The 16,802-nt window shown below is 41.4% G+C and overlaps 1 protein-coding gene across 2 annotated transcripts in view; it reads left to right on the top strand.

The window, feature by feature from the left end:
• Window positions 1-9,680: 9,680 nt before the first annotated feature.
• LOC133416148 (voltage-gated potassium channel subunit beta-2) overlaps window positions 9,681-16,802 on the top strand; it is a 40,908-nt gene continuing 33,786 nt past the window's right edge. Inside the window, exon 1 of one of the 2 annotated variants that reach the window (XM_061702850.1) lies at window positions 9,681-10,281. In XM_061702850.1, coding sequence (XP_061558834.1) covers window positions 9,980-10,281 — 302 coding nt within the window. In that variant the 5' untranslated portion in view covers window positions 9,681-9,979. Of the gene's footprint in view, window positions 10,282-15,028; window positions 15,649-16,802 lie in introns of those variants that run through there. The other variant, XM_061702848.1, reaches the window with a different exon arrangement.

Here is a 16,802-nt window from a genome sequence, read left to right as displayed (position 1 = left end):
TCATTTCAGTTTTTATTTGCCAAACTAAACTTGAGCAACATTGAACTGCAATAGGAATCATTTGACTTCTTCCATCCATTCAACAAGGGAAGGACAAGCTAATAATGACATAGTTATAAAGGCTATAATCGTCAACTTTTTTGTTTAAAAAAAAAAAAAAAAAAGTCAAGCCACTACTAGAGGAGATGACACAATGCTGAATAAGCTTCTCTAACATCTTGCTTTCAGTATCTCATTGTTTTATATTTAGTGAATGCCCTATTCATTTCCCACGCAGGCCCGGTTGGTGGCGCACTGCAAATGACGGCACGGAAATGACACCTGTCCTTCAAAACATAGTAAAAATGTTGTAGAATCACATATAAGGGGCCTAGCATGCATTGCCTGCGTCATATTGAAGCGACGGTTCTGTTCTTTTGTGGTCATTTAGAATTTGAGCTCCGGGGGGTGCAAACGTTTCATATGTTTCATGCTTTAAATTAAATTTTAAAAAAAAGGTTACAATGGTATAATTTGATTTTAATGATTACAATTGTAGAGAAAAAATCTAAAGTAAGTAATTCATTAAGTAATAAAACTCGTTGGTTGAATTTTTTAAAAAAATATTTATGATTCTATTATTATTATTATTATTTGAATTATTGTCTTTTATATGTTTTGTGCAGTCCTTTATTACAGCTGCTGTTGTTGTGAAAGTGTGATATGAATAAAGTTGAGTTGTAAATTAGGCGAGTAAACCACTTTATCATCAGTAACTGTGGGAAATACCCATCCATCCGTTTTCTATGCCGCTTATCTTTATTAGGGTCACAGGTGAGCGGGAACCTATCTCAGCTGACTTCGGGCGGGGCACACCCTGGACTGGTAGCCCGCCGATCACAGGGCACATACAGACAAACAAGCCTTTGCACTCACCTTCCGACCTATGGACAATTTAGTCTTCTGTTTACCTAACTTGCATGTTTGTGAAACATAGAGGAAGCCCGAGTACCCAGAGGAAACCCGCGCAAGCACCGGAAGAACATGCGGACTCCACACAGGAAGGCCCGAGGCCGGATTCCAACCTAGAGGCAGATGTGCCATTTATTTACTCATTTATTTATTTTATTATCTGTTGGAAAACATGTTAAGATGAAGCCTCGAATTACTTTTCAAAGGGGTCAAATTACATTCATATTTTTACGTTTCTAGTCATAGTCAAATAAACAAAAAGTGAATAAATCACAGAATGATTTTTTCTTAAATTACACAAACACATTAAAATTAATAGTTTCTAATAAAAGGGATTCTTTAAGATAAATTGCACATTTTAAAAACGCCTCCTACTTGAGGAATAATCTTGCTCTTTATTACACATCTGGATGATTAGCTGTATACTAAAGTATATTATAGTATGGTATATTGCTCACTGATACAGTTTTGAACAAATCTTTGTCCCAAAGCTGAGAGAACCAAGGTTTTTTTTTTTTGCCTATGCGCAATTCATGGAAAATGGGAGCAAACACAATATTTTGTTTGGATTATTCAAAAGGTTGCATCGGTTTCCCCCCACATGGCACCACTCCAAAACGGCTATAATTCAGCCGACTTCAAAGTGCAGATCATATTTTCACTGGAGGTGTCGCAGAGGTGAAGAATGTGAACATGAACACTAACACCTTCACAACAAGTGCCTGGGCCTCCCTGGGTCCCCTGTGGCGCCTTTTTTTGTTCAGCGCCAAGATAGCTTCTTGCGAGGAAATAAAACAAGTGTGAGCCTCCCCGATAGCTGTGAGTGTGAATCGTCGCCCGTATTTGGAAACCCAATCTGCGTGCCAGGCAGAGGAGATTAGGGCAACGATCAAATTGCTCCGTCCGTGTGAGGTAGTCTTTGTGCGTGAAATCGCGCGAGCATGTCCAGCAGCATGTTCAACATGTTTCTGATCGCTGTGATTGATTTCCTTGTTGAACTCTGCTCACCAAAAGTCAGATTGATGGCTTTACGCTCCTAACCTCTCACGGAGGCCTCGTCTGCACGTGCTAGCTCACCCTAACTCACCCTCTCACCTCTTCTTCCCTCAAAGATAAATCTTACCTAAAAGCTGCACCCCCTGCCCGTTCACACTGAGCACCATCGTCATCATCATTCAGTGTGTTTGCACAACCCCCATCAGAGTGGACCTGAAATGGCTCTTAAATGGCCTCTTTTAATCCTTAATGACCAGCAAAAGTTGCCATGCTAGACGTTTCTTTCTCTTCAACTGCTTTTAGGGTACATAATAAATGCAGTGCCCCCCTTGGGCCCCCAATGCCCTCATGCTGTGTCAACCTGTTTTGGATGAATGACGGCCTATCATAACTGTTAAATTATACTGTAAAAACATGGCTGCTCACGTTTTACTGACTGTGTGTGTTTGCCGCATATTGTGTCAATCTGCAGGGCAGTCAGAGGTAAGACCGTGTGTGTGTGTGTGTGTGTGTGTGTGTGTGTGTGTGCGTGTGCGTGTGCGTGCGTGTATGTGTGCGTGTTCGTCTGTGTGTGTGTGTGTTTTACACCATTTAAAGTTGAGAGCACATGGTTGTAATTTGAGCAACATCTGGATGCAATATGAGACAAAGAAGGGCAGGGGGCAACACTGGATGTTTGGAGAAAGTGAAACTGTAATCTGGAAAAAGTAATCAAATTACAGGTGGTTAAAGTAATCTGATAGGGAAATTAACCCGGCTGCAATAATCTGATAACAACTGCACAGAAGTAATCTTTGAGGAAAGCGTATTCATTTTTGACTGCAATTTGATCACGTAGAGGTGTCTGATTACAATAAATTTGGTAGCCAGGGTTGAAAATGGCAAAGATTATATTAAACAATGTGATCTGATTACGTTGGGGCACGTTGACATGGAAACAAAGTGAATGTGACAGCCAGAATTCATGATAACGAGTAATCTAAATACAGCCATCGAAGTAAGTTTGAGATCCATTTACAGTTGGTAATCATATTGAAGTAAACTGACTACTTTAAAGCCATTTTAATCAGTTAACAGTATTTCATTTCATTACATTTGGGGATTGATATGATTTCAGATATATATAATCTGGGTTCCTGTCTAATTTTACAGTTACTGCTCCCAGTCCTCATCCATCCATCCATTCTCAACACCACCTATCCCGGTTAGGGTCACGGGGCGCTGGAAATCTATCCCAACTGACTTCGGGCGAAAGGCAGACTACACCCTGAACTGGTCGCCAGTCAGTCACAGGGCACATATAGACACACACAACCATTCGCATCATCACTGAGTGGGAACTGAACCCATGCTGTCCACACCAAAGTCAGGCGATTGTACCACTACACCATAAGTGACCCTCCCAGCCCACAGTTGGTTACAAATTGTATGAATTAATTTCATTATAAGTAAACCATTGTAATGGTATGTAATTGTATTATTATGATTATTTAAAAAGTATTTATTACATTTCGATTGTTCTAATACAGTGATTCCCAACCAGTGTGCCATGGCACATGAAAAAGAAATTGTCTTTGTTCACCAATCTATGACAGCAACATACAGTGACAGGCAGAAATGCTCTTCCACGAGGTGACAGAAGTTACGTCATTGCCATATGTACAGTTATCTATTTTTTGTAAATGTTTTGTTCCTAATGTAAAGTATGTGCCTGGCGCTCAAAACGGTTGGTAAACATTGTTGTATTAGGTCTCTTTAAAACAAGTGTGATTGGCATTGCAAATATTAGCTGCATCTTGGCCACGTGCAGTGCAACACTTTTAGCTTTGCGTGACAATGAGGGATAATACGTGGACATACGCTGTATATCTACCATCTTGACGGAGGGGAAAAAAATAAAAACAAAAACACATCTCAAGTATTGTTCACAAGTTCTGCCTCTACCTCCCGCATCTGTCCTCTGATATGCATCTGGAAAGTGCTGCTACAGCTCCAACAACTGCGGGACACTACCTCCCTCTAGCGGCAAAATCATGAAATGACACACCCATGTGGTACCCAAGGCAAAATCTTATATGGCGCCCCCATCCATCGGCCATTTCCATACGTTTACAAAAAATAAAAATAAAAAATGGAATAGTATTGTTTTTACCATTGTCTTTAATTCATTACAGGTCACTCACTTTAAAATAGCAAAATCATTTATTATAATTTCAAATTTAAAACAGAAAAACCTAATGGATACATGTTGTCTACTATGTGTATATAATATGCAATATATTTTTTTTTCTTATAGGGATATAACATTGTATGAAATGTTGATTAGCAGATGCAAAGACGCAGTAAAGTACAATTTAATTGCAAGGAACAACGAGGGATAAAAATCAGATAAAGGGGTGAGAAAGGAATAGCATTCTAATTGAAAAGCAGGAATAACAACTAGCCAGATTTAAATACAACGAAAAATGAAGGCATAGATTAGGCCAATGTAGACGCTGACGATAGATTTAATCTCTACAAATCATACATAACAGTTAAGAGTCCTCTATGCCACCCAGTTAGCGAAATGTAAAACTTCATGATGAGCAGACTCATCATGAAGTCAGACTTGAGGCTCACTGCTCAGATGCAAGTTATCAATTTAAAATGTAATCTGACCTTAATCTAAATTACAAACACATTGTTTTTAAATTGATATCACACAAACAATTACAGTATGTTTTCAAGTGTTTCTCAGACACCATGTAAACATTTGCAGATGCTGTGCCCTATTAAAATAATAATAATAATAATAATAATCACACACCAATTTTGATTTGGCAACTATTAAGCAACATTGTCTGATTTGAAACCTCACACAAAAGAGTTCTCAGAAGACCTACAATTAAGAATTGTTGACTGGCATGAACTGCGATTGGCTGGCAACCAGTTCAGGGTGTACCCCGCCAGCACTCCCGCGACCCTTGTGAGGATAAGCGGCTCAGAAAACGGATGGATGGATGGATGACTGGATGGATGAAGCTGGAAATTGTTGTTGATGTTCATCAGATAATGATAAGACCAATTTTCTATTTCTTATTGCTCTCCCTAGGAGTGGCCGTCCTGTAAAGATGACGGCCAGAGAGAGCACAGTGCAGAATGCTAAGTGAAGAAGAGTGTTGGCTAAAGACTTACAAAAATGTCTGGCACGTGCTAACACCTCTGTTGACATATCCATGATAAGCGCATATACAGTGGGTACGTAAAGTTTTCAAACCCCCTTAAATGTTTCACTCTTTGTTATATTTCAGCCATTTGTTAAAATAATGGAAGTTAATTTTTTTTCCTCATTAATGTACACACAGCACCCCATATTGACAGAAAAAAACAGAATTGTTGAACTTTTTGCTGATTTATTAAAAAAGAAAAACTGAAATTGCTGGCAAATGGCTGCAATATAAAAAAGAGTGAACATTTTAAGGGCGTCTGAATACTTTCCGTACCCACTGTAACATTAAACAAACACAGAGGAAGCCACTAGTGTCAAAAAAAGGTGCACATCTGAAGTTTGCAAAAGATTACCTGGATGTTACACATGTAGCACTACTGGAGGACCATAATTTGGACAGAAGAAAATTTGAATTTAAGGAAGGTAAAAAGTGGATTCATCATCATTTCTATAGGTTTAAGACCATAGGCACAATGTTACGAAACATTCTTATTCATAGTGGGTGCAAGGTGGAAGAACAATTGTTTTATATTCAGTTTTTTTATATAGATAGTCTGAGTTACTTTTTGTTACAGTTATGCAACAGATGACTAAAAACAAAAGTGTACTGTTCCAACTCAGAGTTCCATTCATGCACAGTTACACAACACCAAGTCCTAACATACTGTATATTTGAGCACTGCGGTGTTCACTTCATCCACGCATCATACTAATCCCACCACTTTTGAGCAAGAGGCAGCCATCATGCAGGAGCACTCTGGGTTGCAATATCCACTGGAGGAGATCAAGAATGACCCCCCCTCAGCTGCTTGTTCGGCCGCAGTCAATCGCAAGAGCGCTTATAGCGGCTTAATCCCTGATGATCTGTGCTTTCAAAAGCCACTGCTGCAAAGAGAGGCCGACGCAGATGTGGCACAGGCGCAAGTGTGATGCTCAGGGAGCACACTCCCATGTTAAGTCGGATGCATGACTGGATCGTATGAGCGTGACTTTTCTGAACTCATGTACTTCATCCATTCATTCATTCATCCCTGCCGAGAGGGTCACACACTTTTATTTAATCCTTCCTGTCTGTCTAATCTTTGAACAGCACAGGAAGTATTTTTTACCGTAAGTGAAAAGCTCCATCTGTTTTCTGTCTTTTTGGAGGATGGCAAAATCTGACTCAAAAAAGCATGTTGCATATGATGAACTTTCATGTTGTTCACCCCAAAATATGCAGCTCCATATAATTTTTTTAATCCATGTATTTCATTTAATGTTTTGTTTCGTGGATTCTTTGAAAGTAACAAAATTAAACGATAACATCAATAATTGAATAATTTTACATATTGTCACTGTCAGGCGGGAAACCTCATATCCAAATTTGGTCAATTTCATTTTACTTCATAAATCAATGCCTATGTCGAGCTTGCTCTCTTTAATGATGCAATGTTAATTACTCAACAAACATGCCTTTAATTTGTTGTCCTGAAAAGTGATGGTTTTGGAAATGCGGGGATTCAGCCTCATGCCAGCGATATACGTTAAACATTTTTTGTTTTATTATATAATTGGTTAATTTAAATTAAATGCATTATAAATGACACAAGTGAAAATGCCAGTGGTTTTTATTCTATTTTAAAAATTACTGTTTTACATATTTTACATGCTCATTTAAACTTTGTGAAAAACTTTTTTTTTTTTTTTTTTTACCTGATTCAAGCCCAACTGTCTGTTTTCAAAATCAAATGAGGCCCTTGAGCGTAAAGGTTTGCACACCCCTGATTTACAACCTAAGGTACATTTTTTTTGGAATGTTGGAGGAAGACAGAGTACCTGGAGAAAACCCACATAAGCACAAGGAGACAATCAAAAATTGTACTGTGCCGTCTTCTTACGTCATTCTCTGGGACCAGGAAGTAGCCTGCAGGGACCAACGAACACAATTAGGGTGATCAACCACTTTTTTTTAGTAGTTTAACCTTGGCTCTAAGAGGTCTGTGCTGCATTCAGTATTATAGTTAACGATTTATTTGTTTAAGTTGATTTACAAATAACAAATGGGCTTCATTTCTATAGTAATTTTCCACCATCAAGGTTGCCACTCATTCTCCGAGTCACACAAAGATTAAAGGAATGTCTTGTTTCAAATGTAAATAACGGTCATTAGATTGCGAAGGTGTTCCTAATAAAGTGTCTGTCATAACAGGGGAGAGTTTGGTCGCTACTACAAGCTATTATATTGATTTTTGATTCTAAGGTCTAAAAGATTCATCTGCGTATGTGGGCAAAGTCTGGTGTTAAGTGACACAGCTGTGCTATCTTTTTACACTCAAGGTCATCAAATCATCATACATTCCCCCACAGAATTCACTATTATGTGTTTTGTGTTACTTTAGCAAGAACCTAGTCCTTGACGTGCATATGCCAGACGAGCCTAAACTGCTGTAGAAGAGTGAATGATAGTCGACTGTTTGCAAGATGAGCCTATGTCAGAAAAGCAGTTGGGGGACGCGCATTTGGTATCACGGTCCTTCAGTGGGGACTTGCCCAACTTAATCCACCTCTTAATACCACTGCTATCAGGTTGCAGTTATAGAAACCATCAACATGATACAAAAACGCATGTAATTTGCCACATACACAGTTGCATGCACATCATAGGGAACAGTTCAGAATCCATATTTATCCAAAAAAACATGAAGAAAAAATGGGGGGAAAAAATAAATCAATATCATACTGACCAGAAATGATGATTATTAAAGGTATTAATGTGGTTTGCCAGTTGAAGTTGGCTTCAACAGGTTTTGCTCTGACCAACCAATCAGAGGACAGAAAATTGCTGATATCACAGAGGAACGCCACATTTGATTGGTTAGACAAACAGTCCCACAGCTAATATAGTTTGAGCCACCACTACCGAGTCGAGAAGCCCTGGATCGATCAGATTCACATGACAGCACAGAGATGCTGAAATCTGATTGGACCAAAAACTCTAACATCCACATACATATACTGGAAGCAGTCTAACAAACGAGTAAAGCTAAGAAATAAAGATAACAGACTAATGATAATATATTAATACAATTATATGAAAACAATATGAGAATTTAGGTTGTAAATGTAGGTCAGTGCTAGCAGAGGAGGCTTTGTTTGCCCTGGGAAACTCCTCTGCTCCCATCAACATACAGTAGGTCCTCTTCAATTCTGGTTTTTACCTTTTCTTTCCTATGATGACTCGGAGGTACTTGAGGTACCTTGAAGTACTTGAAGTACTTGAGGTACTTACCTTTAACATTGCTTATTCCACACCAACCTTTACGAAAGGAAAGGAGATACTATTATTATTATTAATATTATTATATTCCATATAATCTTTTATGGCAACAATAATTAAAGCAAGAGGTCACTGGCAAGGTTTACAGACTCCATGTGACGATGCTCAAGAGTTTCCCACTAGCGACTTATGTCAGCAATACTCGCCGTTGCACTATGACATTGGTTAGAAAAAGTGGAGTCAAATTGATTATAAATAGTGCTGTCCTTTCCTATATTGGAAAGGAAGCAGCTTTTCATCTAGCCTTTGACCCTTTGACATTTTCCAAAAAGGTTAAGGAAAGGTGGATCAGTCATCCCTCGCCATGTCGCTGTTCGTTTTTTGCTGCTTCACTGTCTTGCCGATTTTTAAATTGTACACATATTTTTCGCCATCTCGTTGGATTTCACTGTGAACTTTTCACTCACCGACTGTTACTGCAGAGCAATAAGTATGAGCCAGGAGGAAAGAATGCATAAAAGAAAGAGAAGGTCCAATGTTTGGGATTGAGTTCACCCTTTAAAAAAACAAGATTGAATGTAATGTGTCTACTGAAAAGTAGAACTGGCTCACACAACTGCAAGTCTACGGCAAAGTAAACATCGTAGGCTAATTTAATGTAGCCTACCACCGCTAGTTAGAAGGTCAAGGTTAGACACAGCTGCCAGTACACCTTTAATGGCTTTATTGAAGAAACGGTAACAAAACAATGCCGATGAACAGAACTGGCGCCCAGTCAATCAACACGCAGTGTGGCTAACAGGTTTGCCAGTTCGCCACGTCTACACTCTCATTTGCTGACTGTTATGGCACTCAACAGGCCAGGACCCGCCTTTTAAAACAACACACGTACAGTCACAGATACGACAGTACTTCAGAATGTGAGAATGGTGACCCCAAGAACCTTTATCAGATTATTAACACCAAAATTTGTTTTTAAAGTACATATGGATGTATTTTGGTTGACATCGCTCCTCATGTATATCAGCTCATTAACTGTTCCACGTTCATAAAATTGTCTCCTAAGGTGAAGGTCAGATTGCTGAGTTGCATCAACCTCGCCTCTTCCAGATTACATGACGGCCGCAAGAGTAGAGCTACTTCATCTGTCTGGTAATCTGGACAAATGTAAGCTGGTGGGGTTTGAGCACAAATCCCCCAGTGTCCCTCCTTTGGGAGATCAAGAGAGAAAGATGCGGATTGCTTTTATTCCGATCCATTTTTATTCAAAGAGGCACCTCACGTCAGCGGGAGTCATTGTTTGCTGCTGACAGGTGTGTTCTTAGTTTTATTTTAGTCATAGACGCGGCAACGATGCAATCCACTACTTTTTGATGTTTTGCAGGGCCTGTAAGTGCTTCCTTACAGACATTTTGATGCCCGACATCCTCCAATCGTCACACATCTACATCAAGATAGCACCGCCTTGTTGTTTTGTTTCAAACTCACAAGCTGCTTTTGCCTAAAGTAGCTGATACAATTGAGCTAAAGACTGATTTGTTCCAGCATTTTGATTCAGGATAACAATGTTTGCGAGCCGCGGTGGCACTGGAGGAGGCAAGGGAGGGAAGTACTCCGTGGAGGACCTCTATGGCATCAGTAAGAAGCCCAAAGCGTCTTCCTCTTCGGGGAGTATTGTGGCCAAGGCCGGCGGAGCCCGCAGCAGCAAGACCAGCCCGGACCAGAAGACCGAGTCCGAGGCCCTGGCGTCTCACATCCTGGAGGCGGCGCGCAGGCTGGTGGAGCGTCGTCGACTGGAGCTCTACCTCAGAGAATGTGGCCTCTCGCTGGCTGACTGCGAGGCGGAGCGCTCGGCCATGTCGTACAGGTGAGAAGAACACGAGCGTTGGCTCAAACTACTTTTACCGTTAAAACATTTAACCAAAACTCATTCCATACTGCTGCTTGTACATATAACATTATTCCACTGTGCCTCACTGCTACTTGCACTGCATAATTTAGTCTTGTTCAGTAGAGTTTTTGTTATTTATCTTTTTATTCTATTTATATTCTTCATAACACAAACTTGGAGTTGCACCCCAATTTCATTGTATTGGCATTATTCGATGACAATAAAGGCTCTCTACTCAATTCTATATGTAACCGGCAATTTTTTGAACACATGTACATATGTAAACAAGGAGGTGATGCCTACTTAATGAACACTCACTGTTCACAATATTAGGTACACCTGCACAGTCTAATGAGAAAAAATGCAAGAGCGGTATAAAAATACCTCATAATGCTATGTTTTATTTTTGGAAAATAAGAAAAAAAGAACAAATACAACAAACAAGAAGAACCCAATTCGATTCAACCTTTGCGGATTACCATGATCTGGATGACAAAGAATCTTAATAGTCATAAAAATAAAACACAACTTTCAGCAAGCACATTGGTATTTTTCATTGATAAAAATTACGGTATGCTACTCGGCAAACAATATGTTTATCGCTCGTAGTAGTTTGCACATTGATGTAGAACTGTTTGTTTTCAATTTTGGGTACGTTTACGAGCTACAACAAGGGAAGCAAAACATTCAAATGCTTCATCGTATGACGCAGAGCAGTTATTTGTACTTCATGCATGAGTACCTAATGAAATGGATAATATTTGAATACACTATTAAATGAGCACTGTAATATAAATGGGATTCAACTTCTGAGAATCTTTGAGAAAACTCAAAGACTTAAAAATTCCATGTATGGATAGCAATCGATTTAATTGCTGGTTATTACTCAAGTTATTATGACTGACTAATGCATGGGTGTTGCATGTTTAAGCGGTGATGGGGGGATTGTATTGGAAGGTTGGTGACATCAGACCCCATACAGCACTGAGCCAGAAAGACTCATCATGCGTTTGATGATATTTCAAAGCTGAATAAAAGTGTCTTGATGCTTTTTGAGGATCGCTTGTGTTGGAGCCTGCTTCCCCCCAGAGATGGTCTCACGTCACCCTCCCAGTGACAAGCTTGACAAGGTCAGCGTCAGCATGGGTGGCGATGGGGCTTGGTATTTGGGTTTAGTCATACTGGGGGTCAGTGATGCATGTTTTGACAGGCAGTTGTTTGTCTCACTGGCTCGCTTACATCTCACTTTAAAGTGCTCAGTGAAGCTATTCTGGGATGAAACGCTGTTGCCTATCTGTTATATTTTGTTTTGTTTTTTTCTTCTTACACAAAATAATTCGGACACAATGTTGGAATGGGCGGCACGGTGGCCGACTGGTTAGAGCGTCAGCCTCACATTTCTGAGGAGCGGTGTCCAATCCCCGGTCCCGCCTGTGTGGAGTTTGCATGTTCTCCCCGTGCCTGCGTGGGGTTTCTCCGGGTACTCTGGTTTCCTCCCACATCCCAAAAACATGCATAAATTGGAGACTCTAAATTGCCCGTAGGTATGAATGTGTGTGCGAATGGTTGTTTGTTTATATGTGCCGTGCGATTAGCTGGCGACCAGTTCAGGGTGTACCCCACCTCTCACCCGGAAATAGCTGGGATAGGCTCCAGCACGCCCGCGACCCTAGTGAGGATAAGCGGAATGGAAGATGAATGAATGAATGTCTTGCAAATAGCAGTGTTGTCACACATTTGGTGTATAAAGACGCAAAAAACATGATGACAGAATATATTTCCCTTACTTATATTTAATAAAATATAGTCCCCAGGGCACTGAATTAAATGCTGAAACTGTACATAATGTTATATCTTTTTAAATGTTTTTTTTAAATCCATTACAGTCCATTTGTATTTAATGTTTAAGTACAATACATTTGCATTTAAAGATTTCGAAATGTCTGTTTTTAAACATCCATCCATCCATCCATCCATTTTCTGAGCCGCTTCTCCTCACTAGGGTCGCGGGCGTGCTGGAGCCTATCCCAGCTGTCATCGGGCAGGAGGAGGGGTACACCCTGAACTGGTTGCCAGCCAATCGCAGGGCACATAGGAACAAACAACCATTCACACTCACAGTCATGCCTACGGGCAATTTAGAGTCTCCAATTAATGCATGTTTTTGGGATGTGGGAGGAACCCGGAGTGCCCGGAGAAAACCCACGCAGGCACGGGGAGAACATGCAAACTCCATACAGGCGGGGACGGGGATTGAACCCCGCACCTCAGAAGTGTGAGGCTGACGCTCTAACCAGTCGGCCACCGTGCCGCCTGTTTTTAAACATTTGGTTAAAATTTTTACTTAACTTTTATATGCAATACATTTGAATTGAATCATTATTTAAGGACAGTTTTCCTATATTTTAGTTCAGTGTTCATGTTCAAACTGGGCATAGTTTTAAGATGCCTAACAAAACTGTTAAATATACCTTTTACGAATAAAACTTCTGCCTTGTTTTGGGTGAACACTTGGGCCTACTATGCTACTGTATTATAAATGTTGGTCATTATGGTAGTATTTGGGCCAAGTAATTTTTGAGGTGGTACTTGATGTAAAGATTTTTGAGAACCACAGCCCCATGGTCACAGTTTACCTTGTACTGCTATTTAAATGAAATGTGTTGTTTTTATGTTATGTTAGGATTCAGTCATTGACGACAACATTGCGTAATCCTGCTCAATCAAAGTACCTCCACTACCGTATATCCAAAAGACAGCAATGTTCAATTTTGATTAATTAAGGTGTTCAAAAATACCCCCTACATGTCTGACGTCTTCCATCCAATCAGCATAAAATGCAATGATCTAAAGATACAGAAATTGCAAATACTTTTGATATCAACAGTACGGTTTCTTTTTAATCAGCGAAGACTGTCGCTAGGTGGCAGCATTATCTTGGCTCCTCTATAACTGTACAATTTTGTCGCTTAACCATGAATTGTATTTAAAATAATCCACAATGACAGTATAAATTGAATATATTTTTAACATTTACCTGGGAAATAAAATAGATACAGTAGCTGTATTTTGGATGTGCTTGTCTATAATTTTGGAGACGTTAGCGTTTCACTGGTGATAAATGAATTCAGTGTTCAATTTCATGTGGAGTGTGGAAGGGATTCTCAGTATTCTTTATTCCAACCTAAGTCAAAGGAAGCTGTTGGCAGAGGTCAAGGACATTTCTTCAAAACGGAATAATAAAATTGTATTAGTTTTTAATACAGAAAGCATGACGCATGTGTATGATATATAATATATAGCTCAATCACTTCATTAGGCTCATTTTTGAAGAAACAGACGTGTACATGAGTGCCGAAGTTTAAATTTGATGAGTAACATGTGATGGTGGTGCACATGGTGAACATACCCACCAACATGTAGCACTCTTGAGATGTCTGGCGGCACCTTCAGTGGTTTCACCTAATATATCTTTTGACATAATTCTAGTGGAAAGTTACCAGCTCAACACAAGTTCCACTTTGCTGCCATGCAATCTGTTCTAGGGCTGCAGAAGGCTCCAAAGCAAGGTTCCGTTTGACATAAGCATAAACTGGCAGAAAATGATGAATGTGGGCAATTTTATTTGCAGGCAGGGATGCTTTTTTCTTGTTGTCTGCAGATTGTTAACACATTCGTGTAGCCTATACCAGCAACATGACTCATCATTTTCAACGTGATGTGTGTTGTGATGATGTGGGAGACTCATACCGAGAGATGATGGTACAGATGTTGCAGTAGAATTGTGACGGCTGCTCATTCAGATAAATGGGTGTGGTGGAGGAGATGCAGAGCTGCAGAAATGCCTGCACGTCTAAACAGCTTAACGTGTGATGGGGAAATGCATTGGCACAAATCATTATGCGATAGATGGCTATAATTTATTTCCAATTCACCCACGAGGCAACATTGCATAAGCAGCACACACATGATGTGAGGAAATTTGTTCACCCGTGTGATGAATGAGAGTGCAATAGGGAAAGAGAGAGAGAGTGGAGAGTGAGAGACGGGAGAGACGGGCGAGAGGGAGAGAGAGAGAGAGAGAGAGAGAGAGAGGTTGCGCGGTGTGTCATGAATATTTTTGGGGAGCTTCTGGGACCCCCCCCCCCCTCTCCAAAAAAAATAAAATAAATCAATTTAAAAAGAATGATGAAGGACTGATGCTCACTGTGGGCTTTTGCAGCTGATTTGCGGCTCCATAATGCTCAGCGCGTTTTGCTCCGTGCCATTCTGTGCGAGAGGAAGAGCCGCGCACGGCTTGCACAGCTGCTGCCGGCATGTTTGCCGCTCCGCACACTGAAGAAGGTAATCTGAACAATTTGGGCAATTTGATGCCGTTTTCATCCACCGTCTCCTCTGTTTTCCCTCGCATCGAACTGACATGATGCGCATGACGACGATGATGGACTGAGTTTTTTTTTTAAATGTAAGACCGTGTTTTCCCACCTTGCAACGAAAAGAAGAATACGAGGGAAAAGCTGAATTTCGACGCCAAGTGTGAAGATGTGTGTGTCATTGCTGCGGCATGCCGGCAAGCTCTCTGGCTCAAGGTGGGCTCAACTCACCTCAGCTGAAGAGGAGACACGAGCTCCGGGAGCCTGTGTGCATGTTTGTGGGCCCCTTTACTGAGGTGTCCCTAAAGAACACCCCCCAAAATCTGCAAGCAAGCTTCCTAGTGTTTTTTTTTTTCTCTTCCTGAAGTGGACTGCAGTCCTGATGCATCTTGAGAGCGTGAGAACTCAGAGAACCTGCTGCCAGGTTGGCATCAGCAGACAGGAGACGGAGCAGACAGCAGCTCTGCATGTGTCATGTTAGAGGCAGGACACTTGCCTGCACCCCCTCCCCCTGGAACTCTCAGTCAAAATCTTTAACCTGGGCCCACCGGAGAGATACGAGCAGCGCTACTGATTCAATTAGACATTTGTGAAGTCAAAGGTTCGAATCCCAAACTCAGCCCCCAGAAACCAGGGTCAGGATGCAGGTGTCCTTCGCCTGCACCGAACACAACCTCAAGAGTCGCAGCGAGGACCGACTTTGTGGCCTTCGCACCGCTCCGCCCCCAGGAGGCAGCAGCGGAGGAGTCGGAGGAGGTGGCGGCGGTGGAGGAGGTGGTGGCAGCGGAGGTGGTAGTGGCGGAGGAGCGGGCGGAGGAGGCGGCGGAGGAGGGAGCGGACAAGAGCGCAATGGCAACTACATGTCCCAAGGCTCGGTCAAGGCCAGGGAGGGCCCCGGGTCGCGCCAGACCCCTCAGGGCCACGCGCACATGAAGGAGGCCATCGGGCGCCACACTAGTATGAAGTACAGGTGAGTGTGCTACAGGTGGAGGACACATGGGGCTGAAACACACTTTCAGTTTGATCAGCATGTCCTTTTGACCTCCACATAACCAACAAGTTGAGCCATATCCGACATGTTACATTCAGAATACAGTGGTGCCTTGATATATGAGTAACCCGACTTAAGAGTTGTTCAAGACACGAGCCGGGCGTCATCCGACCGATTTTCTGCTTTAACTTGTGAGTACGAACTCTATGGTGACAGTGAACTCAACTCACTTCGCAATAAACATCCATCCATCCATTTTCTGAGCCGCTTCTCCTCACTAGGGTCGCGGGCGTGCTGGAGCCTATCCCAGCTGTCATCGGGCAGGAGGCGGGGTACACCCTGAACTGGTTGCCAGCCAATCGCAGGGCACATACAAACAAACAACCATTCGCACTCACATTCACACCTACGGGCAATTTAGAGTCTTCAATTGACGTGCATGGTTTTGGGATGTGGGAGGAAACCGGAGTGCCCGGAGGAAACACACGCATGCACGGGGAGAACATTCAAACTCCACACAGGCGGGGCCGGGGATTGAAACCCGCTCCTCAGAACTGTGAGGCAGACGCTCTAACCAGCCATTCACTGTGCCGCACAATAAACATCACTTATGCAAATAGTGAAACATGAAACATTAAACAAATAATATTACATGTTGTGTATCTAAAACAATCAAACAACTGCCTATGAAAAAGGCCCTGCAAGCTTAATGCTAACATAAAATGGATAACGGCATTGAGATGCTAACGTAGCAGTTTAGAACTCTTTAAGCAACAGATTTGAACACAAAGGGTAGAGCGAAACAAACAATATCACAATACTCACAGGAATACATTCTTTATCCTCCGTGAAGAAAAGACCAATATCATTTCAGCTTATTGAGTCTCTAAAAATAGAGACAATAGGCCTCATTCACTACTAAACGTGTAGAAATGTTCTCACTATGCACCCAAGTTGAACATACAATATAAGCAAAATCACTGTAAGATTCATGACACCTGCGTACCGGTCAGTTCTCTTTGCACCACTGTGCATAAGTTAGTGAAATTGAATTCACTCTAAAAAACAGACTCGTGCCTGCGAGCTACACTCTGCATAAACCACGTCCCTATTGCCCTATAAACGGTGTCCCC

The sequence above is a fragment of the Phycodurus eques genome, chromosome 17 (assembly GCF_024500275.1).
Source record: "Phycodurus eques isolate BA_2022a chromosome 17, UOR_Pequ_1.1, whole genome shotgun sequence".
Taxonomy (NCBI): domain Eukaryota; kingdom Metazoa; phylum Chordata; class Actinopteri; order Syngnathiformes; family Syngnathidae; genus Phycodurus; species Phycodurus eques.
This window is presented reverse-complemented; position numbering and strand designations above follow the sequence as displayed.